The following is an 18976-nucleotide window of genomic DNA, read 5'->3' on the forward strand; positions in this document are numbered from 1 at the left end:
GTCCAATGACTCCATATTGTTGCGAGGGGGGGGGTTGGTGAATGTATCTGCCTGTATGGGTGGGTTTTCTATAGACTGAGAAAACCAAAGTTCCATCAGGCTGGTTGGTGACTAGTGCATCTAAGAAAGGAAGGCAGTTGTTTTTTTCTTCTTCCAGGGTGAATTTGATTCTGGGGTATTGGTTGTTTAAGTGTGTTAAGAAGGAGAGGAGTGTATTGGAGCCATGTGGTCAAATAGCGAACACATCATCAACATAGCGAAGCCATATGGTTGGATTTTGCAGTGTAGAGTTTAAGGCTTTCTCTTCAAAAGTCTCCATAGAAAAGTTGGCCAAGGGTGGGGAGAGTGGAGAACCCATGGCTGTCCCCTCAATTTGTTTGTAGAATTTTCCTTGCGAAACAAAATAGCCTAAGTTCATTGTGAACTGAAAGAGGGTTGTGATATCGGGAGGAAATTTAGCTTGGATTAGCTGTAAGTTCTTCGAGTGGGACATTTGTGAATAAGGAGCAGACATCAAAACTGACCATTACGTCAGTATGTTTGAGTTTAAGGTTTTTCTAAGCTGGCTCTGAAGTGGGCTGAGTTTTTTATGTGTGAAGGTGTGTTGCCAGTATAGTGTGAGAGAGCTTTGGCCAAATGTTTAGCTAGTTTGTATGTGGGGGAATCAATGCCATCCACTATGAGACATAATGGCACATTTTCCTTATGTATTTTTGGGAGTGCATAAATATGGGGGGGGGGTTAAATGGTTTTAATTTGTTAGTGACTTCTACAGGAAAAGAAGTGATCTTCTTAAGGAGCGTGTGAGGAATACATATCCATTCTTAAGGAGCCTCCACAGGCTCCTTAAGAAGGTCACTTCTTGGCCTGTAGAAGTCACACAGAGCATAGAGAAGAGTATACAAAAGAACATGAAGCACCTTATTAGGTCTGCACACAAATGTTAGGAGTATCAGAAACACAGAGGTAGAGTTTGCTGTCTTTCTCAATATGTTAATGTGGAGATTGAGTATTCAGTAACATTTTCCTACAGGTTTCAGTACTTTTTTTTTTTTTTTTGCCAGCCTGGTTGGCCAAGTGGTTAGTCTATCTGTTCTCCAGTGAAAAGGTTGTGGGTTCGAATCCTGCCATGGGCATGGACGTTTGTGATTGTCTGTGAAAATACTGGTGGTTGTTGGCAGTACATGACATTGGTGTAGATGATGAACGTAGTTGTAGTTGGTGGAGACGGAGAGTTGTGAAGAGTTGCCCTCCCTCGATGAGTCTGGACTCTGTGGGAGTGCTATGTAATAATAATAATAATAATAATAAGTTGAGACCTTAGATTGTAGGAATTAGTGAGATTTGGCTATAACAATCAGACATACTAACTACTATTGAATGTAATGGGAATAGTATTTTTAAGAAGGATAGACAGGACAGGACAGGAGAGAAGGAGGCATGTTGCCAATGATATTGGATGACTTGAATTCAGTTAGTGTTGAGACCTATGATTGTAATACTAGTAACAGTTTTTCATGTGGCAGCAAGTTTGAGGTCATCTGGTGTGAAATGGAATTTAACAAGATCAATTATATAGTGGGGATGATGCTACAAGACCTGGTGGATCAGTTGCTAGTGATAAAGAAAAGAATTGCCAAATAGACAAAATGAGCACGAAAAGAGTAATCATAATGGGAGATTTCATTTCAATTATCCAAATATTGATTGGGTAGCAGTAGAATCTAATGAGAAGAATGAAAATACATTTATTGAGCTGTTATGGGACAACTCCCTCAAGTAGCATGTGACACAAGGAAGTCGAGGTCAAAGAATGTTATTGATTATAGTGTCAGAGGGCGTTTCAGTTAAACATTTAACTATTCTGCCTCTGGTTGATGACAGTAATCATGCAGTACTCACTTGGGAAATGACTAAGCTTATGAACGTTCCATTCAGAAATGGTTACATGCTGAATTACAAAGCAGGAAATTATGACCAACTGAGGAGTATACTGAGTTCAGTGAAATAGGATAGGTTGATGGATGGGAAGGATATCGACAGTGAATGGGAAGCATTTAAAAAATACTTAAATAAAGCAATATCTGAATGGATCCCAAGAGTTCGAAGAATAAATAGGATAGGAGTCAAATAAATGTGTAATAAGATCATTATGAATTTTAATAATGATGTCCATTATGAAAATTATAAGCAGCAGGCCAGAAGAGTCCCAACTGTTGTAAACAAAGCTAAATCCGAGTATCAAAACAAACTGGCTCTGCAAGTCAAAGATAATCCCAAAGAATTCTGTCGTCGGTGACAACTAATGAGTGCCCATTTTTCTAAAAGCTATTAATGTGGTGTATGAAACATTCCACTCACTGCTGCCTCTTCACAGGATGAAGAAACTCAGGTGAATGAGGGGAAGGTATTAGAGTGGTTACACATATTGAATAAAAATTCAGCAATAGAGACTGATGGGATATCAGATGCTAAAAGAGTGTTCAGCTGAACTGGCTATTCCCTTGACCAAGCTATATAATTTGAGTCTCAAAACAGAAAAAAATCTGCAGGAATGGAAAGAACATGGCAATTTCATTGCATGACGATGGTAGAAAGACTGATGTATCCAACTATCGACCAATCAGTATCTTGGGAGTGGTGGTGAGATTTTGTGAAAAGTTGGTTAAGGATTGCATTCAGAAATGGACTGACAGAGAATCTCTACTTTGCAATGAACAGCATGAGTTTACTAAGAGAAGGTCATGTTTTAGCAACTTGCTCATTCTATAATAATATTACCACTGAGTTAGACAAGGTGAATGGATACACCATGATACTTTTGGATTTTGCTAATTATTTGACAGAATACAGTATGGAAGACTGTTGCATAAACTGGAGAGTATGGGTTTGGATTATAAAATATTAGCATGGATAAGAGTATGGCTGATGACAGATATAAAAAGTGATATATATATATATAGGGAATGCAAGTCTGCAAGATTTAAGGTAACCAGTGGTGTACCACAAGGATCAGTCTTTGGTCCACTGTTATTCAATCTGTACATTAATGACATTGGGAACGATTTGACAGGCAAAATACAGCTATTTGCTGATGATGCAAAGGTAGGTAGGGTAATCAGGAATACAGCTGATATGCAGCACTTGCAGAATGATTTGAACAGGCTGGAATTGTGAGCATTGGAAAATGGATGTCAGTTCAACATCAGTAAATGTAAAGTCTTGCACTTTGGCGTGATTAGATATCCAATGTCATATTATATTTGTGGGATTAAGCTAGACAAAATTGATCAGGCTACCAATCTTGGGGTGTTAGTAGATAGGAAGTTGTAGTTCAGGGGCCATGCAACAAAGATTACAAATATAGCTCAAAAGATAATTGCAATGCTGAAACAAACCTTTAGACATGTAAACATAAGGATGACATTTTGCCTCTATACAAGGTTTTGATAAGACCTCACTTGGACTATCATTGTGATAGTCCAAGTGATTCGACACAGTGGAGAGAGAGAGAGAGTGCATAGGAGAGTGTTAAAAATGATATCACGATTGTGAATACTGATTATGAAGACCAACTGAGAATTTTTAGACTGCAGATACTAGCATACAGGAAAAAGAGAGGTGATATGATTGAGACTTACAAACTTCTGAAAGAGCCATACAAGATTTTATTTGATAGAATTTATTTTATGGAGCATGGGGAAGGACAAGAGGACATCCCTGGAAGTTGAGAATGAATGCCATCAAGGGGATGAGATCTAGATTTTTCATTCATTGAGTGGTGCTGATTCGAATGGACTGGGTGTGATGTGTACAGTATATGGCTTTCTTCTTAATAATAATAATAATTCTCTTATTTCTCTTAATAATAATATATGGGTATGAGGGCTGTGCTCTAATCATCGAAGTCATCTAATCATAGCAGTGTAGCCACTTCTTATATATTTGAGCCTTTCTTTTCAATTCCATCTACTTCACTGCTTTCCTTTTCACATTTCAGGTTTTTGATGGGTTTTTTTTTTTTTTAATCTCAATTAATGATATAGATACTCCTGACTGCATTCCCCTTGAATGTTTTCTACCACCGAACTGTCACTACTTGTTTCATTAGCAATTTGTCAAAGTATGTGGCTTTCTTCTTAATAATAATTCTCTTATTTCTCCAGATATGTAGAATAGATTAACTTCAGTTTTCATGTTGCCTTTATCATCTGTAATCCTTTTACACTATTCTTTTCTCCATTTCTAAGCTTTTTTTTTTTATTTCAATAGCCTCGACAATATTATTCTGCCTTCCTGATGTTTATTTTTTGATGTGCTCTCGCCAACCTACCAATGATTTTATTTGATTTTACACAGTGCTTTGCTTTCTCTATATTCTCTCAGAATATGTGCTCACTTATTTGCCAGAAACTTTTGATGTTTTCTTCTTTTCTTTGATTGCTAACTTAACCTCTTTAAAGATCTTGAATTCACTATGAAGTTATGATTTTTCTATCCTTGAAGAGAACCTTATTAAATCAATCAATGTGTTTCTCCAGGAGTCTGCCACTGAATCTTCAAGATTTGGCTCCTGTTTTCAAACTTTTTTTTTTGACTTTGGTTTATCTATAATGTTAAATATATCTATAATGTCATCATAATTGATCGAGTCCATTACATCTGATTCAGTGCATAATAACGACAGGTCACTTGTTTTATTTTGGTGCAAGTTGCTTCTTAAATAATTTTTTTATTTGTTTCAACACTGATCAGGCATAATATTTTTGTATTTGATTCTACCCCTGAATGCTGCTCAAGTTTGATTTGTTTTAAAACTTTATCTCAGCATGTCACCTTTACCATCTCTGATTATCTCAGGGTGCCTTCCTCCATTTCTTATCAAGATATTTATCCCTATGACATTTCTTTTAAACTACTTTCACACACATTTTAGCTTTTCTACATTTCTCTCTATGTTCTCACGGCGCATCTGCTCACTTACGAGGAACTTCCAATATCTTTATATTTTTCTTTGAACCTATGGTTCAGGTAACTCCTTTTGTAATCTTAGATACAAAGAGATAAGAAAGGCTTTATTTTTCTAGAGCACCTTTCGATCACAACATGTTTTTTGACTGCAGTGTTTTATTTTTAAATTAAGAAAGTATTAAAGATTAATGAAATGATTGTATATTAATATCATTGCTACCTTTGCCATATTTGGCAGATACAATCTTTAAAAGGAAATCTAAAAGCATGATTAAAAGGTAGAATAAAAACAAAAAATAGATCAGTAATGAATGATGCAATATTAATAATAAAACAAGCCTTTCATACATCAAGCAAAAAAAAAGTTAAAATTTTTAATGGGTGAAACCAAACAGTGTACCTTTATTAATAACATAACACAAAAAAATACTACTATTATTACTCACAAGCATGCCGGGGGGGGGTGAGTACTATTACAAATCAACTAAAACACAATATAAAAACTACTTCATCCTGTACCCGAATTGTTACCAATACTTCACAAAAAAGGAAAATGCTTTTAACATATTGTCCAACCATAGATGCAAGAACCTTGGCTGGAACATTGCAAAGAAGGGTCAATTCATGTTGAAGAGAAGAAAGGAATAAAGCGATGTACGAATTAGTCACCAATATGTGAAATCACATACTTTATACATAAAATTTTCAAACTGTTGTACAAGCAAAATAGTTACCACTTTAAAAACTAGAATTTTCCGATGTATAATAATAACCAATCATTCTATGAAATGCACTGATTACCCTATTATCGGAATGGATTCATCTTCTTCTGCCATTCACAGAAGTGTTGAGTGGGGTTCTCGCATCTGCAGTTGTACAGTAATAGTAAACCTTTCTAATCATCCTCTGATGCCAAATTAAGCTTCATTGTTAGTAAACAGCTTAAATTTTACTATTCTCACTAGAAAGGTCTCCAGGATGAAATCATTATAAAAGCTCAAGCAAAAGTAGAAACTAAGCCTGACAGAGATATCTATTTCAAAAAGATCAGCAGTATTATTAACCACGCTACCGGCCAGGACGTATATATATGTCCAAGTTGTCATGATGCGAAGTGCATATTAAAATTGTAATACCATTGATATTACATTGAAATATCAATGGTATTACAATGATGGATACGAAGCTTTTGAGGATGCGTATTTGATCCATAATGGCCAGTAAGGGGATTAATAGCAAATTAATTATGATGCCAAATCTTCCCCATATTTACAAATTGCAATTAAATACCTAAAAAATAACCGTGATATATTAGTAACAGAAGCAGATAAAGGATTGTGGTACTTCAACAAATCATATTATTATTATTATTATTATTATTATTATGTAACACCCTCCAGGGAGTGCAAAGACTCATCGAGGGAGGGCACCTACTCTACATCACTCAATCCACCAACCACAACAAACCGCAACCACACCAATGCCATCTACCACTAGTATTTCCACAGACAATCACAAACATCCATGCCTATGGCAGGATTCAAACCCACAGCCTTTTGGCTGGAGAATGGATACGCTGACCACTCGGCCAACCAGGCCGGCGGTTGAATGAATTAAAAAATAAAGATAAAATTGATACATTCATGATTAAAAAAAAAAAAAATCTTACCACAAACAAAAGGTCTCCCTTCCATCAGTGAACAAATTAAAATAAACAAAGACATAATAAATTTAGTTTAATCCTTTATCCAAATGTGAGCAAACAAAGTTTGCACCTGAAAGTATCTTCAGGACTGGGGTAAGGTGGTACAACACTGGACAACTCGTTGCAAAGGTAGAGCAAGCTAACATCACTCCTATCTCAGTATCTCCCATAATGCAAAACACATCTCCTTGTGGATATGTATAATGTTATGCATTAATGAAGGGCCACTACCATCATAACATTATACATATCCACAAGGAGATGTGTTTTGCATTATGGGAGATACTGAGATAGGAGTGATGTTAGCTTGCTCCACCTTTGCAACGAGTTGCCCAGTGTTGTACCACCTTACCCCAGTCCTGAAGATACTTTCAGGCACAAACTTTGTTTGCTCAAACTTGGATAAAGGATTAAACTAAATTTATTATAGTCTAACCAAGTGAAAAATAAACTTTCAACAAAATAAAGACATGTTAGCCCATACATCCAATCATGTCATATAAGAATGCCACAATATCCCCTACATCAAAATTTGTTGCTAACTTATTAAAACCATTAAAAATGTCATGGTTCACAAACAAAAATTCAGATGACTTTTAGTGAGAATAAAAAAATCTTCACCTTCCCCCTAAACAATATTCTCACATCCATTGACACTACTTCTTTATAATGTTGACATTACCAAGACACTGAACATAATCTACAATTTATTACAAAAAGATTTAAGACTTACTTCATGCCCAAAGTAACTCCTTTAGTTATTCTAGATTTAATAAAAATTAACAGACCCAGTTAACTAATTCATATTTAAAGACAATTTCTATATACAGATTTTTAGATTCCCAATGGGATAAAATATTACGTCAACTCGCTGACTTTGGCCCATTTCGAGTGAAACGTAATCTTCCACACACAGCATTTCTTTTTATGGTTACTATGTTGGTGATAATCTGTGTATTGAGGAAAACACAACATTTTAGATGAACTGACATCCCTCAATAACTTCAATAATTGATTGCATTTCACTACTGAGCATGAAAAAAAAAAAAAATACATTTTTAAAAACGTATTATTAGATCAGGAATTAATATTTAAATGAAAACACATCATATATAACCAATGCAGGGAACTACCTACACTCTGATTCTTACCCGACACAGTGCTCAATTCATTCATATAGTACAATGGTTCCTGAAAATTTAAATCGTAAATTTTAAACCACATTTTTAAACCACACCTATTCCAACAATTAATAAAGTAAATTCAGATTCCTACAGAAGGTTCTAATAAGGTAGAAGTGAATGAACTTTTTGAGACTTTAGAGAAAGCAACTAACACAATGAAAAAAGAAAAGTTGGTCCTTGTTAGCGATCTAAATAACAGAGTAATAAATGATTGTCAGGACATAAAAAATATTTTGGGAAAATTTGAAGAAAAGAGCAAAGCTAATAATGATAGCAAATACCTGTTGGATTTCTGCTCAGGACATGAACTGGTTATTACTAACACAACGTTCCAACATAAAAATGTGCACAATTCATATGGAGAGAAGAGGCAAGGAATAAGAAAAGTCTCATTGACTATGTTATTGTATAATGAATCAGGAATACATATCCATACTTGAAGTAGAAAAAGCCATCAAAAGCCTGAAATGTGGAAAGGAAGCTGGAGTAGATGATTCAACTAGAAATGTTCAAATATGGAGGTGTATAAAAGTCTTACAGTGGCTGCACTGCATAGTTCAGAAGGCCTGGACAGAGAGACGAATTCCAGATGACCGGAGTAGAGCTCTCATAGTACCCATATATAAAAATGGAAATAAAACTGAATGTGAGAATTACAGAGGTATTTCCCTACTCAGTGTAACTCATAAGATTGATGCAAGTATACTTGAGAAACAGTTGAGAAAGACTGTGGAAGGGAAGCTTGGTGAAGAACAATCTGAATTCATGACAAATAGAGGCTGTCAGGTTTCACTTTACAACAAACAGTTGAGAAATCATGGGAATATAACAAAGATCTGTATTTAAGTTTTGGAGATCTAGAAAAAGCATATGACAAGGTGCAAAGAGAGAAGCTATTCAAAATGCTACAATTGTATGGTGACAGTGGATCATTATAGCAAGCAATACTTAGTCTGTGAGGTGTAAGTCAGCAGTTAGAATTGAAAGAAGTACAGGAAGATGATTTAATGTTAAATCTGGTGTCAGACAAGAATGTACATTATCCCCTCTGTTATTCATTATCTATACTGCTCAAAACAATTATGGGATATTCTTGTTGTAATTTTTGTTAAAATTATCCCACGCCAAAATGTATAATTTGTTAAATTTGTAATAAATATTGATTATTTAAACAATATGTCATCAATTACACCCTATCCATAAGTAAGAAATATTTATTCATGTATAAAGTATCCAATAGTTATAATTATTTGCAGAAATTTATAATTATCCAGAAGAAACTAAAATATCCCTGAATTGTTTTGAGCAGTGTATATGGGTCACATTATGAAGGAAAGTGGTATCAAAGCTGATATCAACATTGGAAATGTTAATCTCAGCTTTTTACACTATGCAGATGATGCTATACTTCTAAATAAATCCGGTAGAAGTCTGCAAGATTACCTGACTAAATTGAATAACTGTTGTAATAGATATGCAATAGGTATGAAGGTCAGCAATAACAAGGCAAAGACAATGAAAATAGGCAGAAACACTGAATATATCAACTGCATTGCAAATGGAGAGCCTATAGAACAAGTGAAACATTTCAGCTACTTAAACACATGAAGATGGTAAATTAAATATGGAAATAGACAACAGAGAAGAAAGCTGGTATGGTAGGAAGTCAACTTAACAAATTTATATGGAATAAGAGAGAAATTAGTCAAAACACTAAATTAGCTGTATACAACAGAGTATTCACGCGAATTTTAACTTATGGATCTGAGAGCTGGGTCAGAAATAAAACACTTGACCAAAGACTAGAGACCACAGATATGAGAGTCTCGAGAAAGATTAGGGGCATGAACAGATGACATCAGTGGCAATATAATATTAAAAACAAGGCTATTAGGAAAGAACTTGACACTGTTAGTATATGGGAATGTGCTAGCAAAGTCAATTTCAGTATGGTCACTTAAACAGAATGGGAGAGGAAAAATTAGCAAAATAAGTGTTCTCTGCCAGGTTTGGCAGGGAAAAAACCCAAATATAGGTGGATTGGTACAGTAAAAAGTGCCTTAGAAGATAGAAATATAAGATCTGATAATGTTGGAGTCTTGATGGGTAACAGATTGATATGGAGATAAATTGTAGACAGGAAATTAATGTAATGTAAGTTTATCATGTAGTACTATCATATCCTGTACACCCCTTGAGGATACATGTCAGGAATTTGATGATGATGATGATATAAATTCACAGATAAATTAAGAGCTGCAACGCTTCTGAGGAAAATTAATATTTCCTATAATAAAGTTTTCACATTTCCATATATAAGAAATATATATAAAGCTATAAAACATATATTTAAACATTCTGATTAATCAGAGATTTCAAAATGCCATTTAATAGAAGACCTTGACTTCTGCTCAACAATTTATACAAATGGATAATTGTAGCAGATTATTTCAGAAGTTTATATGACATAGTTAAATTCATCATAAAAATTATGGAAACAACTGCCATATTTGAGTAAAACTTCAGTTTAATATAAAACCAAAATAAAAACAACCAACATAAGCAGATACAACTGACTACTGAAATTGAAAATCAGAACTTGCTTCCTTTCCTGGTTACACTGGTCACACGTCTTCCTTCAGGCAGTCTATCCTTCACTGTTTACCGTGAGCCCACACATACCAGCCAATATATACATGCTAACTCATATCACCAGCCTTCTCAAAAACTTGGAGTCATTAACACCCTCAAAAACAGAGCTATAACAATTTGCTTTTAAACAAGAATTACAAATTATTAGCAGTACATAAATAATGGCTATAGCAAAAATACTATCAATAAAGTTCTTCATAAAACTTCATCAAAAAATACACGTGATATAGATTAGATTACAGAAAGCCTGTGTAGCTCAGTGGATGTATCGTTTGTACACCACTGTGCTTGGCTGCACAAAGGAAGACTTGATTTTGAGTCTAGTCTGCAACTAGAGGAAATTTTTCTAAGCCTTTTTTTGACTGGTTCCCGAGTCAGTCGATCCCTGGCACGGGCAAACGGGTTTTTTCTCCCAGAAACTCGGGTTATTCGTCCCGTAAACTCAAGAAAATCGACCATAGAACCCACACTATTTCAGACATTAAATATATTGTGTTAGGGTTAGGGACCACGAGATGGCAGCACTTGTTGAGCCATTCTCTTCACTGCATGCTGCTTAATTAGTGATAGCTTTGGGCCAGCTATCTCTGATTGGGTACCAGTGGAGATCTCGAGTTCCCTCTGTCACATGAAATGCTTAAGACAACTAAAGAAACTGCTCCTGATAACTGCCCACTCAGTCTCCAAAATGTTAGATGACTAAAATGGCCTCGTCTACTCCCTATATGGGAATAAAAAGGTATTAGCAGATTTTTTTTTTATTTTTTTATAGATTACAGTAAAACAATACAAGAAATTATGAAAGAATTAAACCAAGAACCAGTAATAGAAAAAAATTAAAAAATATAAACATAAATGGATGGAACACGTTCAAAGAATGAAAACAGAAAGATTAATAAGCCTTAAAGTACAAGTCATTAGGAAAAAGAAAACCAGGACGTCCTCTTAAACGATGACTTCTAAGGTTGGAACAGGCCATGCTAGGCCAAAATCCTTGATATGCATGATGACGATGACGACGACAGTAAAACAATAACTATTCCATGCATTAAAGGGCTATCAGAAAAAAATAAACAGAATTCTACACCATTATAATCTTAATGCCACTTGTAAAAATATTTTTAAAAATTTTTTAAAAAAAAACGTATTCAACTCCTCTAAGGATCCCTTCCCCATTGGCTAACCCTGGTTTATTGTATCTATTGCACCTGTAACTTATTGGTGAAACTGGATGTACAATCCTTATCTCTAAAAAAGAACACAAACGACACATTAAATTTAACAGTTTTGTTCTAGCAGGCCTCTCAGATCATGCTCCTAACACCCTACACCAAACTGATACTTGTTCTTTACATTATGCAAAAACCTGGTATGAATGCAAATTTAAAGAAGCATGTGAAATTTTGATTATCCATCCTGATTTGGAGGAAAATTGTAGATAGGAAATTAATAATGATGTAATTTTTTTCATGTAGTACTATCATATCCTGTACACCCCTTGAGGGTACATGGCAGGAATTTGATGATGATCTTAAACAATAATAGTTGCATAAAAATCCAAAGAATTTGGATAGCACATATTCTTCCACTTAGTTTTTCAAGTTTCCAGCAAAACCTGACATTAGTTAGGACTTGAAGCAATTATTTCAGCTTTTATTGGCCACCCTCCATACTGTTTTAATTTATATGTATACCTATATGAGTAACTTTGTGTGAACATGTTTTTCTCTAGCTTAATTTATTTTTGTAACCAAACAGATAATAACAGGACTCTAGTGTTGATGTAATAAGGTTTTCTTTTTCTTTCTTTTTTTTTTTTTTCACCAGAGGTCAGGCCAATAGACCAGATCAAGATAACTTTAACATACCATGCAGATTGTAGTGCAGGTTGTTTCTTTGTATATGTGTACACTCCAGATGATGACCTTAATGTGAAGGTCAAAATGTTGAGTTTTTATTTTGGTTTATATTAAACTGAAGTTTCACTCTAACACGGTAGTTGTTTCCATAATTTTTATGACGAATTCTGATCAGCATGTAACCATGAAGGAAAGGATGACATAGTGGAAATATCCCAGTTTACTGCATGATTGGTCCAGACCCCAGATCTTTGTTATTTTTTATACTCAACATCTCTAACACTCGTTCTTTCTTTCCCACTTGAAATCCATGGCTTGCCTGTTCTGTGCATACCAGATCATATGAGCATGGTATTCTATATATTCCAAGGGGTTTGTAAAATGGAATGCTGCCCTTAGGAGATCTGAGCAAGCTGCAAGCAGTTTAAACTGGCTTGAAAGTCACTCTGATGTATGATATTTGAAAAGAGAAGAAATCCTAATGGAAGAATGTGAATGATAGAATGGAGATCAAATCTCTATACTGGACTTTTTATTTATGGGAAGAGGGACAAGTTCGAAAATAAAATATTGTCAACTGTTTATTTATTTAATTACTTTTGAAATTTGAGAGAGCCTGGAGTTCTGTCTTAAATTTATCTTTATTTTGTAAAACTGAACATGCTTGATTCTTGTGGGTGTGGATGATACCCAGCTTTTGGGAAGGATGGCGAAGGGAGGATAACGCCCCATGTGAGAGGGCTTTTCAAACTGTCCCTCTGTCTATCCATTAGGATTGCTTTGCTTTATGCAGAGAACAAGTAAACTGGGATCTACCTCAACTACTAACCACACAGTAAACTGGAATCTAAAACATTTATTTTAGACTTCTAAAAGAATTTATCAAATTTTTGCATTCATACAGATCTTTGAAGTGAAATCGAGGTCTTATATTAAATGACATCTGGAAATCTCTCACTAAATCTTTCAATATTTCAGATTACAATTTCGCCAACAATCACTTCAGTCTTTGCCTAATGACAGCTTGCATATGCCATTCAAATTCACATTCGTGTTTAGGATGAATTAATCATTTTTTTAAACAGTTTTTCAGAATTTGGGAAACTTTTTTGTTATCTGTTTGTTTATATATATATATATATATATATATATATATATATGAGGTGGTGTCAAAAGTTTCGAGACTAGCTCTGCTTATGAGAAATTACTTTATTTATCTACGTTTACACACCCTATCACCTTCAAAATAGTCCCCTTGCATATCAATACAGCGCTCCCAGCATTTTTGCCACTTCTGGAATGTGTCCCTGGAAGTCTTCTTTTTGAAGCATGTCAAGCACCTTCTGCGATTACCACTTCGTATATATATATTATGCTTATTTTAAACTTGAAGATGTAACCTTTTTTTTTGTATAAGAAAATTGGTTGATTGTTAGTGTCTAAATAAAACAATTAATAATAAAAATTCTGTTTTTTTCCATAAGTTTTGAAAATGAAAATCTTCTCAAATTGAACAGACTAAAGAGAGACATTAAATAATGAGTGTCTCAAGGATGTTGAGAAAGGAAGAATATTGTGCAAATTATTTTGGTAGCATAATCTGACATGCAGTAAGATTAGAAAAATTCTTTCAGTTGAAAAATAGAAAAATTCTTTAAAAGTACTTCTCATAGTAATATATATTTGAATTTACATTTTCTTAAGATTCTCAAAGTCCTATATTGCATGCATGATATATCTAGAGCTCCTCAGTTTCATAATTTTTCTAAATGTGACAGTTCTCTAAAAAGGTCACATTTAGTTGATTAACAAATCAACAACAAAATATCATACATACTATTGTCTACGGAACTCTCAAAATCTTTTGTTTCTGGAACCTCAGAAAGATGAAGACCTGTGTCATAATCATAGCCAATGGATTCGGCTTGCTTACGTGACTGACGAATTATAGCTCCTCCCTTTAATGGAAAAATAATTAATTTTAACCATTATTATAATGGTTAATATCAAAATCTTAGAAATATTCTTTCTGAATAAGTAACACATAGACAAAGTTGAAAATATTTAATTACAATAGATTAATTCCAAATATTTAGATTCGCATATCATAGTTCATTGTCAGTGTAAAACAATTTAGAAGTGAAGAAAATTAAACAATGAAGGTGTTTAATTTTTTTCTAATACAGACATAGATGAAAATATTTAATTAAGATGCAATAATTACAAATATTTCAATTCATGTATCATAGATCATCATCAGTGTAAAATAGACCATGTTCCGATACATCAATAGAAATATTTGTAATTAATCCATCATAATTAAATATTTTCTACTGTGTCTATATGTTACTTATTAAGAATGAATAGTACCATTATCTCTTAATAAATGTCTTGAAATATTAAGTCTTACCCTATCTGGTAAGGATTGTATTTCAGTTGATTAAGTAAAAACAACTGCTGACATTGAAGTGACAAAGACAATTTATTTGTCTCAAAAGACAAGGAACAGGTGATGATCAAAGAGCTCATGTTCCAGTTTGAATTGTGTGGCAGTAGCATAAACTTCAAATCCCATAATCAAGTCTTGATCTGATAAGTGCTAGATACAAACTACAAACTGGGTGTGAAATATCTATCATCTGTATCCAATAGATGAAAGAAAAGTTGTGAAGGATTTTCATTATGATTTTGGAATTTATCTTACAACTGATAAGAACTCTCAGAAGATTTTTTAAAAACCTCTTATTTTATATATATATATATATATATATGATGGATGACCAGAAAGTAAGTTCCATTTTTAAATATTTTCACTGCAGCGCCATGATCGCAATGGTGCACATGCGTGCTGAGTTTGTTGATTCATTAGCAAGGCATTGGTGCCATTTTCAGACATTCTCGCAGTGCGTACGCTTCTTGGTGTGTGTTTATAATGTCTAAGAAAATCTAATCACCTGCCGCATGTAAAATTAGGTCAGTTATCCATTTCTTTAATGCAAGGAACATTAAAGCAGCTGAAATTCATCAGTAACATTTATAGAAAATAGAAACATTTATTTTACCTTGGGTATAACATTTATTATACCCCAGGTAAAATACTTTCTACATCTATCTCTCATCCTGAGATTGTTATTTAATAAGCTTAAAACACCTTGCGGTAACTTGTTCTGGTAAAATACTTATAAGCTCTGTATTACTAAAATCTTGGTATTTCTGGCCTGGCTCCCACTGATGAGACCTCAATAAAGGTCGAAACCGTTCTGGGTAGTGGCCCCTTGCCTTTAATATATGGCATCATACATCTCCTCCAGGAGATGTGCTTTGCATTAAAGGTAAATATTAAGAATAGTGATCAGAGCTTAACCACCTTTACCACGAGTTGCCTCTACTTGCACTATGTGTGGGGTATCACCTAGACTTGCAATACTTGCAGGCACAAACTTGACTTACTTGTCTGTTTGCTTACTTGGGAAATGGAGTAAAACCAGGGGTTTAAAATAGCTTGGTATCTTTAACATATATATATCATCATCATCATCATACGTATCAAGGATTTAGGCCTAATATGGCCTGTTCCTGCCTTAGAAGTCATCGTTGAATCGTTTAAGAGGACGTCCTGGTTTTCTTTTTCCTAATGGCTTGTACTTTAAGGCTTGTTTTGGTAATCTTTCTGTTTTCATTCTTTGAACGTGTTCCATCCATCTATGTTTATATTTTTTAATTTTTTCAATTACTGGTTCTTGGTTTAATTCTTTCATAATATCTTCGTTTCTTTTGTGATCAAATAGGGTATACTTTGCAGTTTTTCTCATAAACTTCATTTCTGCTGTTGTTAATCTTTGTTTGTCTTTTTGTTTTATTGTCCAGATTTCGCTTCCATACATTAAGACCGGTAGGGCTAATGTATTGTATACTTTTAGCCTAGTTTGTTTTTGAACTAGGTTTGGTTTAAATATAGAGTTAATTACTCCTGTTATTTTTAAATATTTTGCAATTTTTATGTTTATATCTTTTTCATTTTCATAAGTGATCATACATCCTAGGTAGTTAAATGAATTCACCTGTTCTAAGATCTTGTTATCTAATACTATTTTAGTTCTTGCTGGATCTTGTCCTTTAAAGGCCATAGTTTTTGATTTTTCTGTTGATATTATCATACCATAATCTTTGGATATCTCATTTAGATTTAAAATAGCTTTCTGTAAGTTATCTTCAGAATTTGTAATTATTATTTGGTCGTCTGCAAAGAGGAGAGTGTTTAAGTTAACTGTAGGTGAAAGTTTAATTCCTTGATGTAAATTTTTACTCCATTTTATTATTATTTCATTTAAGTAGATATTAAAAAGAGTTGCTGAGAGGGGACATCCCTGTCGGACCCCTTGGTTTATCTCTCTTGTATATGATAGCTCATGATTTAATCTTATTTGTATTTGATTATTTTCATATATACTTGTGACAGCTTTTAGGATATTATTTGGTATTTGTCTTTCTTTTAATATGTTAAATAATATGTTTCTTTTAACTTTGTCAAATGCTTTTTCAAAGTCAATAAATGCAATATGTGTTTCTAAATTATATTCTCTTCTTTTCTCTATTATTAATTTTAGGCAGAAGGCTGGGTCTATACATGATCGTCCTTTTCTAAATCCATTTTGTACCTCTAGAATAAAGTTTTCGGAATATTTCATTAGTTTGTTATTTAAGATTCTGCTGTATATTTTGTAACATGAATTTAGTATACTGATACCTCTATAGTTTTTAGGGTCATCTCTATTACCTTTCTTAAAGATAGGAATCACAATTGCTTTTTTCCATTCTATTGGGGGGATACCAGTTGAGTAAATTTTATTTAAAAATAATAAGCATCTTCCTTTGAATCTTGTTCCTGCGTATTTATATAGTTCTGAACCTAGCTTATCTTCTCCAGGTGATTTTCCGTTTCTTGTTTCTTTCTGGCTGATTTCTAATTCTTCTTCAGTTATTTCCTTTTCATTTTCGTTAATTGTTTGCCAGTTGTCTTTTTTAAAATATTTGTCTGTCCACAGTTCTGTGTAGTAATTTAGAAATTCTTCTAATTTCAATTCAGTGTTTAATTTTATGTTTTCTTTGGTATCTGCATTTAGGTGTTTCAAAATCTTATATACATTGGGTCTTATTTTATATAAATCATGTTCTAAATTAGAAACAAATTTATTCCATGATTCTCTATGTCTTTTTCTGACTTCTCTTTTAGCTATGGCTCTTATTCTTTTATAATCTATTTCATCTTCTAATCTTTTACTGCTTAACCATTTGTGATAGGCTTCTTTTTTCTTTTTGATTATTTCTTTGATTGCATCATCCCAGATCTTCAGTTTTTTTCTTTTATTGAATTTTTTGGTCTTTCCTAAGCTTTCATTTGCTGCTGCATTTAGTATCGTTTTTATATTAAGCCATTCTATTTCTATTTCTTCATTTTGTTTTATTTTATCTAGATACTGGTTAATTAAACATATATATATATATATATATATATATATATATGTGTGTGTGTGTGTGTGTGTTCATATTATTTACTGACTGAATTCCGAGAATTAGAAAAACAAATTAATTTAATCTAACAGACAACATGTTTCGTCAGAATGCAGACTTCTTCAGATGCAAATACAAAAAACACCATAAAGAAACATTTGTACGCTACAATAACAGACTATGAACTGAAATTAAGTTTGAACTGAAGCCACAATCTGGGCTAAAGTTCTATTGTTAGGCATATGCGAGCATGTGACTTCAAGAGTATGTCAGTATCTGATGGCAGAGCTATGTGAGTCTGGTAAACTACAACTAAGGTTATTGTTTATGTAAGAAGAGTCTAGGATAATTTCTTTGGATTCAACTATGCAGCGTTCTACTTCATCATGGCATATATGAATGTTTGATGTTGTATTCCATTCTATTTCGTGTTGGCAGCCTTCATTATTTGTGTTCAATGAGAACAGGACATGGCTTGAGAGGGCGCTAACTCTGGTTCTACTATAAATGATGTCTCTCTGATGTTCTTTGAGATACAGGAGGATGGACTTCTCAGTTTGGCCATAATATGGCTTCCCACAGTCACATATGATTTTATATACACCTGGAAACTGCTGATGGTTGTGAGCCTGTTTTGGTTGGCTTAGAATTGACCTGAGTTTAAGTTGTTTTGATGTTGTATTCCAGTCTATTTCATGTTTGCGGCCTTCATTATTTGTGTTCACTGAGAACAGGACATGGCTTGAGAGGGCGCTTACTCTAGTTCTACTATAAGTGATGCGTCTCTCTAATGTTCTTCGAGACACAGGAGGATGGACTTCTCAGTTTGACCATAATATGACTTCCCATAGTGACATATGATTTTATATATGCCTGGAAACTGAAAATGGTTGGCTTAGAATTGACTTGAATTTAGGAAGAGTAGAAAAGCACGTTTTCATATTAAATTTTTTCAAAATTCTTCTTAGTTTCTGGGAGAGTGAGCTGATGTAAGGTAAAGAGATATAACCCTTGGGGTTGTCCTGTGTTGCTATGTTGTTTTGAGGATGGCAGTATAGTTGTTTATTGATGGTTTTTGAAGAGTAGCCATTATT

At 33.7% G+C, this 18976-nt stretch overlaps 1 protein-coding gene across 2 annotated transcripts in view; it reads right to left on the reverse strand.

The window, feature by feature from the left end:
• Window positions 1-18976, reverse strand: part of Br140 (bromodomain-containing protein 140) — a 416387-nt gene that overhangs the window by 152896 nt on the left and 244515 nt on the right. For both annotated transcript variants that reach the window (XM_090413932.1, XM_090413852.1), the window contains exon 11: window positions 14209-14329. In XM_090413932.1, coding sequence (XP_090270058.1) covers window positions 14209-14329 — 121 coding nt within the window. The remainder of the gene's footprint in view (window positions 1-14208; window positions 14330-18976) is intronic.

The sequence above is a fragment of the Typopeltis vanoorti genome, chromosome 1 (genome assembly GCF_054136105.1).
Source record: "Typopeltis vanoorti isolate ZY-2024b chromosome 1, IOZ_Tvanoo_1.0, whole genome shotgun sequence".
Lineage (NCBI taxonomy): Eukaryota > Metazoa > Arthropoda > Arachnida > Uropygi > Thelyphonidae > Typopeltis > Typopeltis vanoorti.